This window comes from Actinia tenebrosa, unplaced genomic scaffold (genome assembly GCF_029948245.1).
Source record: "Actinia tenebrosa isolate PJP-AT-01 unplaced genomic scaffold, QUT_ActTen_1.0 PGA_scaffold0__85_contigs__length_37466705, whole genome shotgun sequence".
Lineage (NCBI taxonomy): Eukaryota > Metazoa > Cnidaria > Anthozoa > Actiniaria > Actiniidae > Actinia > Actinia tenebrosa.
Window position 1 is genome coordinate 3,816,225 of NW_028292569.1, and position 14,903 is coordinate 3,831,127.

The following is a 14,903-nucleotide window of genomic DNA, read 5'->3' on the forward strand; positions in this document are numbered from 1 at the left end:
TTCACAAGACTGCAGAAGTATTTTCACGATGGCGTCGTCCGATGCCGAGGAAGAAGAACTAGAGGACAGTCTCGTTAAAACAAGACTATTAGATCCCGATACCTTCCCTGAAAACATCAAACAACAGAAGCAGGGAGACAAATTATTAGCCTACTTGCAATGCTGTAAGTAAACACGTAATTTCTTGATTATGTTTGCGATATGATCGAAAATTATTACAGCTGTACAAATTGAAAACTTGATACCTAGTATTACCCGGTAGTATAGTACGTATAAGTTGTACTTCGATCGATATCCGTTTGAAAGGAAAGTGAATCGAAACTACTGTGAAAATTAAAGTAGTAGCTTAAATTTCCTGGGCTGGACAAAATCCAAAAATTCCGTCAAAAATTGAGAACTTTAAGTTGTCGACTTTTGCTTTTGTTTGCACAGACTTGACCATCTTTTATTTACAAAGTTATTTTTATTGAAAACAAATATTGACATCTGTTTGTTTGATTTGGTTAAGAGATGCTGTGTTCAAGTCTATAGTGATTTAAACCGAGCTGAGCTTTTTCCTTTGGGGCGTCAACGTATGAAGGCTTTGTTGGCAAGTCGTTATGCGTGATTATAATTATAATATATGCATGTCTCCGCACACGTACTATCGCTTAGGTGATTAGGAATTAGGCATTCAAAATAATATGTAAAAAAGGCGTCACAGGAAAATTTCTCAGAGGGAGTTTGCATCAGTCCATCCTTCTCTACCCCCTCACATAATGACCAATTCCTTAAAGTAACCTTATCATTCGAATACGCCATTACTAATTTGTTAATTTTGTTATTTTAGATTTTGTAACTATTGCAGCCATTCTTGGCACAGGAATATTAGGTACACTGACCAAGATTTTGTTGCTATAGCTATGTTATATTAGTAAACTATTTCATAGCAGCCACCTTAGTGTAAGAGTGGTGGCTCATGCAAGATACTTACAATAGTGGTCATTACTGCCATTTTCAAAAACACACGAACTCAGCAGCTGCATTGAGTTGCACACTGAAATTTGTTATTTTTGGACAGTCGAAATATGAAAGATACCAACTGATTAGTTTTAAATGATGGTAGCATAGCAAAGAACCAAATTTCAGTGTGCAGCTCACAGCTACCGAGTTTACATGTTTATGAAAATGGCAGTAAAAGGGAGTTGACTACAAGTATATTTATATACTAGTAGCTGATTATATCTACCAATTTATTTATCCCCTCCCCACATCAAGGATAGTTTTTGTTAACTAGTAGTCTTACCTCAACATGCATTTTAAATTCCAGGACTACCTGTAAAGCTTTCCAATTCAGGGTTTATGCCATTCCTGCTTGTTTTTGTCCTTGGGTTCTTCGCTCAGGTACTGTAGACCATACACACAATTAATTTCTATAAATATCTATCCAAATAATCACTATTCCATGTCAAGCTTTACCAATAAAGTGAGAAAGCCGTCATGACAAGAAGATAGGAGATAAGATTTTTTTATTCCCGAGGAGTGGGGTGGGATAGGGATCATTTGTAATAACTTTTGACGAAAAAAAAAAAAAGTGTAAAGAGTAATCTAAAGATAAAACTAAAAAAGTGCTTTATTTGCTAGGTTTACTCCTTGTGGGAGAGAATTAAGATAGATAAGTCAAAAGTCAAGATGAAGTATTTGATACGTCTAATACATAATCACTAAGTGTGTTGGGATGCAACATGACAAGTGATGATGTGGAAATAGGTCAGCATGCTGACACAGAACTGCTAAATGAGGGTATTGAATTAAATTATATGTTTTTCCTTTTAGGCTTTGGTTATATATTACTTTGTTGAGATCCTACAGAAAGCATTTGTGATCGAACAAGACGAGGAAAGAAAGAACTCCATGGTAAGACACAGATCCTTAGTAATTGGCCTTTTTTTAATGTTTAAAAAACTATATGATTTGATTCTAAATTTGCTTGTCAAAAGCTGTTCAGCAGTGAAGGAGTTCCTTTACAAGATGTTGACGAAAACAAAGAGGATGATTCTGGGGATGAAAATGAGAAACAAATTGAGCCGAAACAACAAGGTAAAGTGTAGCGAACCCAGGATTTTAAAGAGGGGTTCCAATATGGTCACCAAAAGCTGGTCTTCAAAGCCATGGTGCAGGATTATGAGGTGGGAGGGGTCCAATTTTATTTTACTGAGTGTAAAAAGCATGATTGGCTTCACAAATCTCACAAAAGGAGGTTCTGTGGAACCATTCTTGGAACTACCACTAACAAGGCAGAGTTTCAATATCTTGTCTTGATTTGACAAGGTCTTTGCAAAAACAACTTGCATTGTATAACACCTGCATAGCCAATGAAGTCTTGTCTATTAAGCTTTAGCTGTTGTATCACAGCGTAGGACAATCACAACAGAGCTTGGCACCAAACTAGCTGAAAGAACAAAAAATTAGAATTTACAAGTTGATTTTTGAGGGAGAAATACTGGAGAACCCGGAGAAAAACCCTCAAAGCACAGGAAAGAACCAACAAACAACTCTACTTACATATGACACTGAGACTGGCAGGACTTGAACTTCGGCTGCATTGGTGAGAGGTGACACATTAGCAGCACACACCACCTATGCTTGCTTATTGTTTCATTCATCACTTTAGTAATGTTGGTATTTTACAGCAGATAGTTCAAAGGTGACGTACCAGGTCAGTGATGATGTTGTCTCTATGTCTCACTACCCAAGCCTTCATTCACTGGCTGAGCTCTTCCTGGGGCCAGGACTACAACAGTTGTTTGATCTTGCGATAATACTCATGTTGTAAGTTCCTACTATAGATAAAAGATGGTTTGTTTAACAGGAGTGGTGTATGTACATCTGCAATATATAAGATGTTTTTTTGTTTATAGCTCTGTCATGTCCCTAGGGAGGGGTGCTTCACTGGATGGCCAAGCACTTCCTTCTTGCCCATGAGTGCTTAAGCATGCAGGAAAAAGAATGTCAGTCAGCATAAAAATTGGACATATTTTATTTCCGAGGTTAACCCCTAATTCAGAATCCTAGATCTGGTTCCCGACTTGCTTCATTCAAAAAGGGTGCAAAAAGATAAGAGGAAGAAAGCCAAATTAACCCTTGTGAGTTTTCTACCAGACATTTCTGACAAGCATATCTAACCAACATTTTGTCATGTCAACAGTGTCTCTCTTCTGATTAGCTACTCCTTGGCTGGCAGTCAAGCCTATGCTCAGTTAGGGAACTTCCAGTAAGTACAAATGGTTTTTAAAGATTTTCATATAGTCATGACAGGCATAAAGTGTGACCCCTTGTAACAATATGTTGATGCCTTGACTTGTAACATAGTCCAGGGCCTTTTCCATAAAGCTCTGTTAAGATATAAGCATCTGTAAGTATTATTTTTTAGTACAGTACAAGACACAGTACAATGGTTTATTATTATTAGGACCAATACGAACAAGGCCCAGGCCGGCCCTTATAGCAAGTTGTTTTTTTTATCAGACTGTTATACGTCATTCCTGTCTTCACATGGGTTTGTACCTTCATCATCATCTTCCTTCAATCATGCGTACAGCCATTTGTATCAGTCCTGACGTTCTGCAAGGGCACTCTCTTTACAGCTTGTGTAAGTATTAACTTTTAAACTCTCTTAGAAAGTAAAAACCACTACTGGTCCTCGGAGAATGTGCTGTTCTTATTCATTCTCATTTGTTTGTCAATGCACCCATTTGCACATGCATACTGCATGCGTCACTTCATCCCAGTCATTTATTCACCTTTACTTTATTCTTGATTGTTGGTTGTTTGTAGGTTTTGGCAGCAATGTACGTTGGATATTTTGTCAGAGGAGAAATTGCAGAAGACATACGATCTGTCGGAGAACCATTCCTCATGGGAACAGTTGCATTAGGTCAGTTGTTTGTTACATCTATCTCATTATTACAGCATGCTTACAAAATGGTGCCTTTAGTTGTTTTGTGTTAACTAGTTTTTTTTTGTCAGAAGTAAAATCTCCTTGGATGGTGGATGTGTTTTCAACCAAATTGTTTCAATGAAAATTTTTTTACCATTAACAAGGTTAACTATTATAACACGGTCTGTTTTAGGTGGTGTTGTGAACGTAATGCCCATGATATTCACCAAAATAAAGCTACAGGCAACACAGGTGAGGATGGATGAATGGATGGATGGAGGCAGAAGGAAAGAGGGATGACAAGAGGATCATTTAATGCAAAAACATTACAGTGTCTCATATCTATATTGACTTTATTTACCAATCACCTGTATAATCATTCATTTTAAGGTGTTGCAGTACAGACAGGCGATAATCGCTGGCACTTTTACATGTACCATACTCAACATTCTTTGGTAAGGAAACTAATCACCCAGTGTGTATTAATAAAATATTGTTTAAACAGGTAGTGTACTTGACACGAGTCTTAAGAGAGCAAACAAACCCATGGTACAGAAATGTAGTGCCATGCCTTGACTGTCATTTGCGCCCATGTATTTTTATGGATGACTCCAATTCAACCATGATGGTGCCATGTCTGGCAAAATCTTCTGTAATGAACAAGGGTGCTATTTCAGTCTTTCCCCAATAGACTACTTTCAAGTTCCCAATTAATTACCACGGTGTTTCTTGATTACAGACTCATTTACTCAGGCTTAGCCTCGAATCAGTGTCTAAATATTCACACATACCAACGGTAAAGTAAAGAATGCACAAGTTCAACAATACGAACACTTTGAAACTTGACGGACCTTGACTGGAACACGTGAATATTCTTCACAAAATCTAGGCTAAGCCCGAGTAAATGAGTCTGTAATCAAGAAACACAGCAGGTAATTTGCAACTTGAAAAAGGTGTATTTTGATAATTCAGGTTGGGTTCCCAGTCATATCCCCACCCCTCCCCACCAACACCCTTAACATGTGTTGTATCTTTTTTCATATTTAAGGTGTTACGCAGTACTAGAGATTGTTCCACAGAAACAGTGCTTCATAGATTCTCCTGCAAGCCGACGCAGTTTGCTGACTTCCAATGTCACTGACAATGTACTAAAATCACAAGAATCTTGTTCGAGAAACAGTTCCTTGCAGTGGTAAGAAACCTCGCTAGTAATAAAAAAAACCTTTACTCATTAACTATTGATAAGGGACCTTTTCCCTTCCAGGGCTGAAGCGAATGGTCAGATATCAACAATTCCATTAACAGAGGTAAGTAAAACAGTTCTTTTTCTACCAGTAATTTTCTGTCCCTCCAGTGAAGAAAGCATGTGCAAATTGAAACCTCCCTTAGCTGATTATTGTGCGAGTCTTTTCCCAGCCTGTGCAATGTTACTAAATAAAAAAAAAAGTGTTGGATGTGTCTCAGACTTTTTTTACAACTAGATTCTGCACAAGGAGTACTCAGAGTTTGCATGGATAGCTGTACTTATTCAAGTCTTCGTAATGATTAGCATAACTGTTTCTTTTCTGACAATGGGGGCAGCACTTCGACATATGAGTAAGTATGCCACTTAGGTGGTATTGGGTGTACCCAGAAACTTTTGCAATATCTCTACTCTGGTAACCATGGGGTTCTGGGAATAGGACTGTTGTGCATGTCCAGTATTTCCCTTTTGTAAAGTACATGATCCGGTACAAGGTCTGGTGACTAGAATCTTGTTGTGCTTGCACAGTAACTCCTCATTAACCTGATCTGCATATATCTGGTATTTGGGTTCCCTCTGTAATTGTGATCTGCGAAACACTTGATGAGTAGTGTATCTTCAAGATGATAAATGATAAACAGCTGCGAGTGAAATAGACCAGTAGGATGTGTCCAATGACAAATTCTGTTTATCCTATTTTTTCTCTTTTCATCCCTTTTTATTAAGGCTTCTTCAGTTCTAATCATTTGTTTTTCAGTGGATGGATGGTTTGATTCGTTTTTTACTGTGCCCAAAAAGAACTGGCAGCAAGGCAACCTGGAGAAAAACCGTTGTGGTATAAGTCTAAGAAGGTTTGTAGAAAATAGAATTTCATAGACATTCATTTCAACACATTTTACCACTCTTTTCACTGCTATGCACTGATTGAGACAATTGTTGCAACAGGGAAATACTCTGCCTCCAATCATAGAATATAAACGTACTGACCAATTTATTTGATTGACAGAAGTGTATTGCCCAATTTCCTTGTTGCTACTGTTGTCTCAATCAGGGCAATAGCAGTGAAAAGAGTGGTAAATATGATTGCCAAAACGAGCTCAATCTGACTAGATTATTAATGTTCCTTGTTGCAGTGTTATCAAGACAGTTGGATTATTATTGGTGTTTGGGTTCGTGTTTACAGTTGCTATGATCAACCCAAAGGTAAACTTGTTAGTGTAAAGTAAATTACTTTCAATAAGTGTATTAAATATTGATATGAAAGTTAATATACTCTTACACTAAAGAGAGTAGAAATGTTCTGAAAATAAAGTAAAATAAAGTTTGTTTCACCTTTTTTCCACAAACTAGACTAATAATACCCTTCTTCTCATTTAACAGGGATTTGTTACCATCCTGGAAAATGCAACATCTTTTATTATGAATTTGGAGTCTGGAGTCTTTGTAGTAATAATGTTAAACAGGGCACATGCTCAAAAGTACAGGTAGGATTTTGCAAGCTCTGCATAAACCTACGTTAATCATGGTCAGTACACTTACTTGATTCGTGTTGTGTTTTTTTTCCAGACATCTTGGAGTACCAGTTCCCCTGTCTAGATTCCTCATCTATCTAAAGTACCCTGTAGTTCTGTATTTTCTTATTGCTGTAGGTTATGATGTGGTGGAAATCATCCACCATTCTCTGCACAGTCAGACATTTGATGTTCACAGACTACCGCCTTTAAGAAATGCTCAAAACTTATCTGAATCTATTAATGCATCAGGTTTATTGCATCTTACTCATAATAGAAGATGGCGTGTATATAATTTCATAAATAGTACTAATTAGTTAAATATACAGTATCTTGAAATATAATCTTTTTTGAAATATTTTGAAGGTGGTGAGAAAAATCACATATGTAGTTCCACAAAATATCCATACCCCACCATCCGGAATTTCCAGGGGGTGGGCGGTCAGAGAAAAAACAAAATTTCAAGCTTTGAATGGAAGAAAATTGGAAATTCCAGTGGAGTGGGTAACCTTTTTTAAATGTCCTCCATGGCGAGGTATGGGAATGGCATCAACAATAATAATATGTACTGTATATATGATATGTCGACAATAATGTGCAAATCAAAAATCAAGATTACAGATTATTAAATATAATTATGTACATCATTAGGTATTCTAGAAAATTACTTCTCCACCTAAACTAAACTACAAATTACAATTCTGGCTGTATGAATGTTTTTGTGTTATAGAAATGAACAAAAAGAATGTTTTTTTTTCAGAAACCTTTTGGAAGTTTGGGAACTATTTTTGAATGGTCAGTTGGAAGATACAACTCTCTAAATTATTTTTCACAAAAGGAGCCTTTGAGAACTCCATACATTTTGAACATTTATTTTACTACTGCAGAATATATTCTTGGTAGACCAAAAAAGAAATTAGTATGAACAGTGGCTTTATATCTAGTTTTGAAGGAAATAATTCCTCATTTGTGTAAATTTAAATTTAATTTAAAATTTATTTGGTTTCTGTTTATTTTATTATATAATAATTGTTGGTTGAATAAAATTCAAAGCAATTAATATGATGCTGTTTTTTGAGATTGATATTGTATCAGTGACTGTGTTCGTTCTTTTTAGTAGCTCCACTTAAAACAAGATGCCCATTGGCAGAAGTATCACAGACTTTGTTAACAAAGCCTTTTTTGGGCCTTACATTTGAAATGAAGTTTTTGTGAAGAAAATGGCGGCGTTCACAGTAGTCACTCTCTCTGGTGAACAGGCACTGACTTAAAACTCATGCTTCAGGATCGGATGTTGTACATAGTAAAAACTCCAAATTTAACAGTTTTAGACAAACTTATGATGATGTTGAATTTAAAAAGCATAATTACCCAGTAAGAACAATCAAAGAGCAAACAATCAAAGAACAATCATCATCACAGTTTACTACTGACGGCAGCCTGTGTGAAGTCTTTCCAACCACATAGCAAATCTGCTACAATGTTGAGTCGATCTTGACCCCAGAGTATAGCACCATCATTGACTTGATAACTGGGTACTCCACAAACACCATTCTTTACAGCCCTGGTAGGGGACATAATAACGCTGGTTCTTACAGTAAATAATGTTAGAGTATAGGAATTAGCTTTGTATCACTAACTACTACTACAACAGCAGCAGTAACACCCCAGGGGGTACTCTTGCCTGTTTAGAGTAGGGATGTGCCGCTGAGCCCTCTGAACCCTGACCCTGTTCCAGAGCAAAATCGCTGAAATTCATACCCTGTTCCAGAGCAAGATTGCTGAAAATCATACCCTGTTCCGGTATTGCGAAAATAGATACCCTGTTCCAGAGAGGAGAGAGCGTGATTTCACATACCCAGTCCCAGAGCAAGTGCGATTTCATATACCCTGTTCCAGAAAAGAATTGCTGAAAACCATACCCTGTTTGGTGGCAAGTACCCATATAGTGAATATAGGGGAGTACCTCCCCCCCGGGAGTAACACCACCAACAGTAGCACTAGCAATATAAAAGCACTAGCAGAAGAAACAATAGCATCACCAATGACTACTGCAACAGCATCAGGGGCAAATGCTACTAGTGCCTTAATACACAGCCTGTAAAGTCCTCCACTGATCTCGTAACTGGAAATGGCGCTATATAAATTTGAATCATTATTATCATTATTACTAAACAGTAATGGAACTGAACACCAAACACACCAATAGTGGGAGCAACAGCAACCACAACAACAGAAGCAGCAACCATGACAGCAGCAGCAACAATGGCAGCAGCAACAACAACAGCAGCAGCAACAAACTTACCTTTCTGTATTTGCTCTGAGCTTATCCTTGATATCTTGTCTTTGTGTTTGTTCTATCAAATGATCTGCATTGAACCCTGCATCTAGCAATACTTCTCGCAAGACCTACAGAATAGAACAGTCAGTTTCCTGTTTCTGTACACTGAACATTGTAATAGACCCTTTTCAAGCTCCAAATTACCGATGTGTTTCTTGATTACAGACTCATTTGCTCAGGCGAAGCCTTGGATCAGTGTCTAATTACTCGCAAATACCAACGGTGAAGTAAAGAATGCACAAGTTCAACAATACGAACACTTTGATCTTGACGGACCTTGACTGGAAAACAAGAATATTCTTCACAAAATCGAGACTTAGCCTGAGCAAATTCGTAGTGTTGAACTTGTGCATTCTCTACTTCACCGTTGGTATTTGCAAGTAATTAGACACTGATCTGAGGCTTAGCCTGAGCAAATGAGTCTGTAATCAAGAAACACAGTGGTAATTTGCAACTCGAAAAGGGTCTATTCAAGTAGTCAAGTATTTATTCATCACTTTGAACCTTACCTTTTTTTCACCAATATTCTTATCATATCGCCATCCAGCTTCATCTAAAACAAGAAAAGGGCAGAATGATAAATAATTTTACTTAATTGCACAATGATCACCTAGCGATGTTTGGGATTCCTTTGTTACTCTTGACGGAGAAGGATTAGGAGAGAGAATAAGGAAACAGGAAGGTGTTGCCTACATTTTACATGTACTGTCGATAAAATAGAATCTAAATACTGCCATCCCAAAAGTGCAAGATGTCTCTGATCTAGCAAATAAAGTATAAACAGGAATATACCACAGGAATCCCAACTCCTGCAAAGCTTATATAGTTTGTGTATTTCCAGAAATTATCCATAACCCCCACAGAGGAAGTTGGAATTTCCAAGGGGTGGGGGTCAGAGAAAGAACAAAATTATCAAGATTGGAAAAATAAAAAATAAATTTCTGGGGGTAGGGAGTCTTAAAAACTTCTCTGTGGTGGGAGAGGGGGGGGGGGGGGGGGGGAGGATAATTTTTTGAACTACTCATTACATACTCACAAATAACTTGCCGCAGCCTATCATCTCCATCTACTAGAGACACTCTTAAAGGAAGTATTGTCCTCAATGGGAAATGAGAGGTCCAATTCAATTCCACCTTTTTATACTTCAACCAGTCCTTCAGGTCTTGAACTCCATAGTTACGCTTAGCTTCACTAACAGCCTGCATAGGGACCTGCAACAATCATGTGATATTCTAGCAACTTCCTCCTAATATCTGTAACTTATGAAAGGGGCCTTGCGTAGGGCAAGGGGGAGGTTAACACTTCCTCCTGAAATTTGGGTGTCTAAAAGCTTTGAGGAGAAAACTTAAAATATTTGAGAAATTCTACATTATTCAATGTTGGGATAGAAGGACAGCATTTTAAAATGAGAATATGTGGACCACGTAGCACTTATGAAATACATGAAGATATAGAAATATGGATAAGTTATAGTGCTTAGGGACGAGGTTATTCTGGGCGAAAACCCTTGGAATTAAATTCAGAAAAATTAATTTCCAACCTTGCTGGGAATCAAACCCACGACATTCGGAATTGTACTACTAAAATGGTTCTCTGCATGGCTCATTCCTTGAGTGAATGTTAGATCAACCAAAATGGTGGCTGTTTCATTATTTTTTAGCTCAGCCGAGGGGTTTGGCACAAAATTTCATCTAACTTTCCAATAAAATAATCTACACAAAATTAAGGCTAGCCTTCAGCAGCAGAGCACCCAATACTAGAGATTTTTTTCTTTAACATGCAATATGTATGAGAGTAGTTAGCTTACCACAGGGGTTCCTATAGTCTTGAATAAAGCACCCAACACAATAGGCACCCATTCCACCTCTACTTGGACAGGATATACACTTTTTAGTAACTGGGTGATCTGTAAATAAAAAATGTAGCAATATATTGATTTTATAATAAATTTTAGATATATTGATTATCAGAGATAAATTTGAATAGTTGAATACAATAATCATAATGATTATCAGAGATAAGTTCCAATGCTAACTAATGCTTACTTGCTAACTCACCAACCTACTCTATATCACACACCCACCATACCAAGCACCTAACCACTTACACACTCACTCACTGACTAAAGCTGAGCAAAGAGAACTTAAAACTGAAGTATTGCTATTTTCTTCTAATACCTGTGTTGATCCTAGATAGCTCCAAGGACTTGCAAAATCATGATATATTGTTAACTTTGCATTAGTTGGGTGAGCTGGTGGAGAAGCAAGACGAAGAGGGGCTGCTGAAGGATTTCCTAATTCATGTTCAAGCATATGCAGATGGTCTACTCCATACAATAACTTGTTATTCACCCAGAAACTGTTGAATTCACACAAGGAAAGTATGATAACTTGAATGATCCATATTCCATAATAGAAAGGAAGGAGGTTGTCAGGACAGAACAATAGAGATACAGAGATTTTCTTTCATAGTGTTGTCATTTGAGACCTTCAGATCCGACAAGAAGATTAGAAGCACTAGAACCAGTAAGTTTTTAACTTTTAAAGATTGGCACTATCGTTTTGTAGTTATGGCGGTCATTGACTAGGATTCAGTGTTAACCACATGCACAATACCATTTTTTAAACTCGTAGTTGTTGTCGGATCTGAAGTTTCCCAATGTCTGGAGTAGACAGTATTTGTCTTACCATCTCTTTGCCTCTGAAAATATTTCTTATAGTGCAGAACAAATCAAAGAAACAACCAACCTGGGAACACCAAAGGCACCTCGGTCTAAGGCTTCATTTACATTTTTCCAGAGTATCTCCTTGCCGACCCCATTTATTGTCTCATTTACATTTACATCCCAGCCAACTGATGACACACCTTCTTCTAAGACATCTAGCTTTGCAACATCTGAAATAATAAATTTAACACTAGCTTATCACAGTGGGATAATATTTCATCCATCCATCTAATCCCCTCCTGACATTGGTTAGAGAATAGCAATATGCAACAACAAAAACTAGTATCAATTGACAGGTGTATCAATCAATCAATCAATCACTTTATTAATGTGTTGTTTTACTAGCTTGCCGCAAGTGAGTATACTAATTGGGGACACCTAATTACCTTTGTCATGAACCCAGAAAGCTCTGTATAGCCAGTGCGTAAGGTTGATACATGTCTGGGGAGAGTATTGCGATGCAGCTGCCAATAACCTCATGCTGCTCAGGGAGTTCCTTGGAAACTGTGATGGTTCAATGGCCTCTACACCATTTCGATACATTGTCCTTTTAAGATCTAAAACACAGTACATAAAATTCCTTCAGCGATGAAAACACATTTGTCTAGGAATGTAAATTACAGTATATATTCCTATGATAACATCTTAGAAATCACAATTAAAAATCCTTAGTGTGTAGTTCCAGAAAATATTCATACTTCACTATGAAGGGAATTTGTAAAAGGACCCCACTACCACCAGGAACTTCCAATTTTCTTCCATACAAACTTTGTAATTTTCTTCTTCCTCTAACCCCCCTCCCCTCCAGAATTTCCAATTTCCTCTGTGGGTTGGGTGTGGATATTTTCATGGAACTATGCATCTAAGTTTTTTACATGCAGTACCATGTACTACTTAAGGGATAATTGAAAAGAAAGAAACAAGGGAGCATTCATAAATAATTATGGGACAGGGGGGATATGGGGACTTTAAATTTGAAAATATTTTTAGGTGGTTCCCACTTAAACCATAACATTTTTAGTAACCCCCCTCCCCCTAACTAGGGGCTTTTACAAGTAGCATACACTAATACACTAATTAATATCTTTGGCTTTGAAAAATATTTTCAATAGCCCACCATTAATTTATCCTGATTGAAAATGGCTTTGCCTCTCCAAATCCCCATGGCCTGGCTACCACCCCATAAATTAAGTATGCTCCATAATACTCAAGAGAATGACACATGTGCTTGAAAATGGAAAGTGTGGGGCACAAACAGTGGCATAAACTATAAAAGTTAAATGAAGATACTTCTAGACCCTGAGGGTCACCTACTCGTAAAATCATAATATTATAATTTTGAATTCTTATTAAGTTTTGTAATTTTGCAAATTATTTAATGTATGTGAATAAATCTATAAAGTCAAAGACCAATGCCTGACTTTTACTGAGCTAAAGTTTACCTTACCCCCTGAGGAGTAGTATAAAATATAAAATTATATTTTATGCACAAAAAATATCACTTGACAGATGAAAATACAAAACATATGTGATTCATTAACACCAGTATAATTCAAATATCATTTAAGACCTAATGACCTTCAGATATAATCTTGACCTTGGCTGGACACATTTGGTTGTATGCGGAGGAATTCCCATCTCCTGTTGTGCCTTTGTAAAGACCACCTGAAAAGAGTATTTAACCTGTGTGGGCATCTCTGCTGTGCATTAATCTACTAAAGGATAACCCCCACTTCCTTGGTTATATACCATATAAAAATGTTTCCACAAATCCTTAAGGAAAAGGAGTGAAAAACTATATTCTTGAAGGTCAATGGATAATCTATGTTTTCTTTGGCCAATCAACAGTGGCATAGTGCCAGCGCACTTGCCTCTCCCCTCTGGGGTCTTGGGCTTGACTCCTGGAGTTTGGATCCATTTTAGAAGCGTTAGCTAAGTCCCTCTCTTTATTCAAAGGTTTTTCTCCAGTTTTCCTTCCTCTGCAAAACCCTAACAAGCTAAATCCTAATTCGCTGGGTGGACATATGATGGGGTTTGACTGTAATGACCTCGTAAGCCCTTTTCATTGCTTAGCTTTGAACATGTCACAGAAAAATTCCAAGGGATATGGAAAAATGGACTTCCTAAGAGAGTGGGTTGTAATGAAAAGAAATTCCTACTCATACATTTTTTCATTGCTAATATTAAACAAATATTTGATCTACAGAAAGCTCAACTATATCAGTGGATTTTAATCTTTGTAAGTGCTATTGAGGAACTCGATAATAATGAAGTTGGGACGTAATCATGAGACGACCATTTCAAACACGCAAAACTCGACGAAGAAATACGATCACCACAATCACCTAACAATATGCCGACAGCTATGTAATCAAATAGCCTTACTTTAAATTCAATGAGTTGAATTTTAAGGATTCTTGATTCGATAATTATTTGAAGTTTCAAAGCTTTAAAAAGTTGTTCAAAACTCACCAAGAAGGACAGGCTTCCAAATGATTTTTGATTCTGTTCGCTTAGCAAAACCCTCAATTACTCTACTAGCCACGTATGCGAATGGACAAACAACGTCGTAATAGAATATGAACTCCTTCATAGTTGCTGTAAAAGATGCGTTTTGACGTAGTATTTTGCACTAAATGGAATAACAACAATGATACAAGAACTCAATGTTTTTCTCTCTCAGACGCCATCTTGAATCAGCCTCGTTTGTATGCGAGGTGATTTGCATAACGTGACGTCATGAGGTACTTCGACCTTCGATGTACGATTCGATGATTGACATCCAGTCCAAAATGGCAATAAACAAACAAAACAAAAAACGTAAGAAACTCTAAAAAGTATGCGTAGTTGCGAAAGGCCTATGCTCTCATCAAATAGGAATGTAGACTAAGATTTTTTCCCCCATTCCTCCCTTGTAATCTTAACTCGAATCTCGACATTGGGATCAACTTACAGTTTGGTATAGTAAAACCGAACGAAGGGCACATAAAAGATATAACCCACATCAGTTATAGCACATTGCTAAGTGACCTATAGTTTATTTGTTGACGGGAAAGTTTCACGCCTAAAGTCGGCAAATTAAGTGACTCGGCAGTAGCACAACTGATGTGAGTCAACGGGAGAGATTCCTAGTGCTACAGCGGTGATCTGTTCAAAACTTGGAA

The 14,903-nt window shown here is 37.3% G+C and overlaps 2 protein-coding genes across 7 annotated transcripts in view; one reads left to right on the forward strand and one right to left on the reverse strand.

The window, feature by feature from the left end:
- On the forward strand, window positions 1-7,733 carry LOC116294110 (uncharacterized). 3 transcript variants are annotated; one of them, XM_031701640.2, is made up of 19 exons: window positions 22-164; window positions 509-589; window positions 830-871; window positions 1,310-1,383; window positions 1,816-1,896; window positions 1,980-2,079; window positions 2,673-2,811; window positions 3,188-3,253; window positions 3,508-3,631; window positions 3,817-3,916; window positions 4,113-4,171; window positions 4,310-4,374; window positions 4,968-5,111; window positions 5,184-5,226; window positions 5,401-5,515; window positions 5,920-6,013; window positions 6,296-6,365; window positions 6,543-6,646; window positions 6,729-7,733. In XM_031701640.2, exons 4-19 carry the CDS (start codon window positions 1,342-1,344, stop codon window positions 6,988-6,990), a joined length of 1,608 nt encoding a protein of 535 aa, XP_031557500.1. In that variant the 5' UTR covers window positions 22-164; window positions 509-589; window positions 830-871; window positions 1,310-1,341; the 3' UTR covers window positions 6,991-7,733. The 3 variants fall into 3 exon arrangements, with proteins under 3 accessions (XP_031557498.1, XP_031557499.1, XP_031557500.1); XM_031701638.2 differs by lacking the exon at window positions 509-589 and having other exon boundaries at window positions 1-164; XM_031701639.2 differs by lacking the exon at window positions 509-589 and having other exon boundaries at window positions 1-164; window positions 2,676-2,811.
- Window positions 4,256-14,903, reverse strand: part of LOC116294112 (glutathione s-transferase kappa 2) — a 21,952-nt gene continuing 11,304 nt past the window's right edge. For 2 of the 4 annotated variants that reach the window (XM_031701644.2, XM_031701642.2), the window contains exons 2-11: window positions 13,318-13,404; window positions 12,126-12,296; window positions 11,762-11,909; window positions 11,192-11,372; window positions 10,822-10,920; window positions 10,051-10,225; window positions 9,524-9,567; window positions 8,979-9,082; window positions 6,702-8,237; window positions 4,256-5,978 (exon numbers count right to left, since the gene is read on the reverse strand). In XM_031701644.2, the coding sequence (XP_031557504.2) occupies window positions 8,090-8,237; window positions 8,979-9,082; window positions 9,524-9,567; window positions 10,051-10,225; window positions 10,822-10,920; window positions 11,192-11,372; window positions 11,762-11,909; window positions 12,126-12,296; window positions 13,318-13,351 (1,104 nt within the window). In that variant the 5' untranslated portion in view covers window positions 13,352-13,404 and the 3' untranslated portion in view covers window positions 4,256-5,978; window positions 6,702-8,089. Of the gene's footprint in view, window positions 5,979-6,701; window positions 8,238-8,978; window positions 9,083-9,523; window positions 9,568-10,050; window positions 10,226-10,821; window positions 10,921-11,191; window positions 11,373-11,761; window positions 11,910-12,125; window positions 12,297-13,317; window positions 13,405-14,211; window positions 14,457-14,903 lie in introns of those variants that run through there. The other 2 variants (XM_031701641.2, XM_031701645.2) reach the window with 2 other exon arrangements.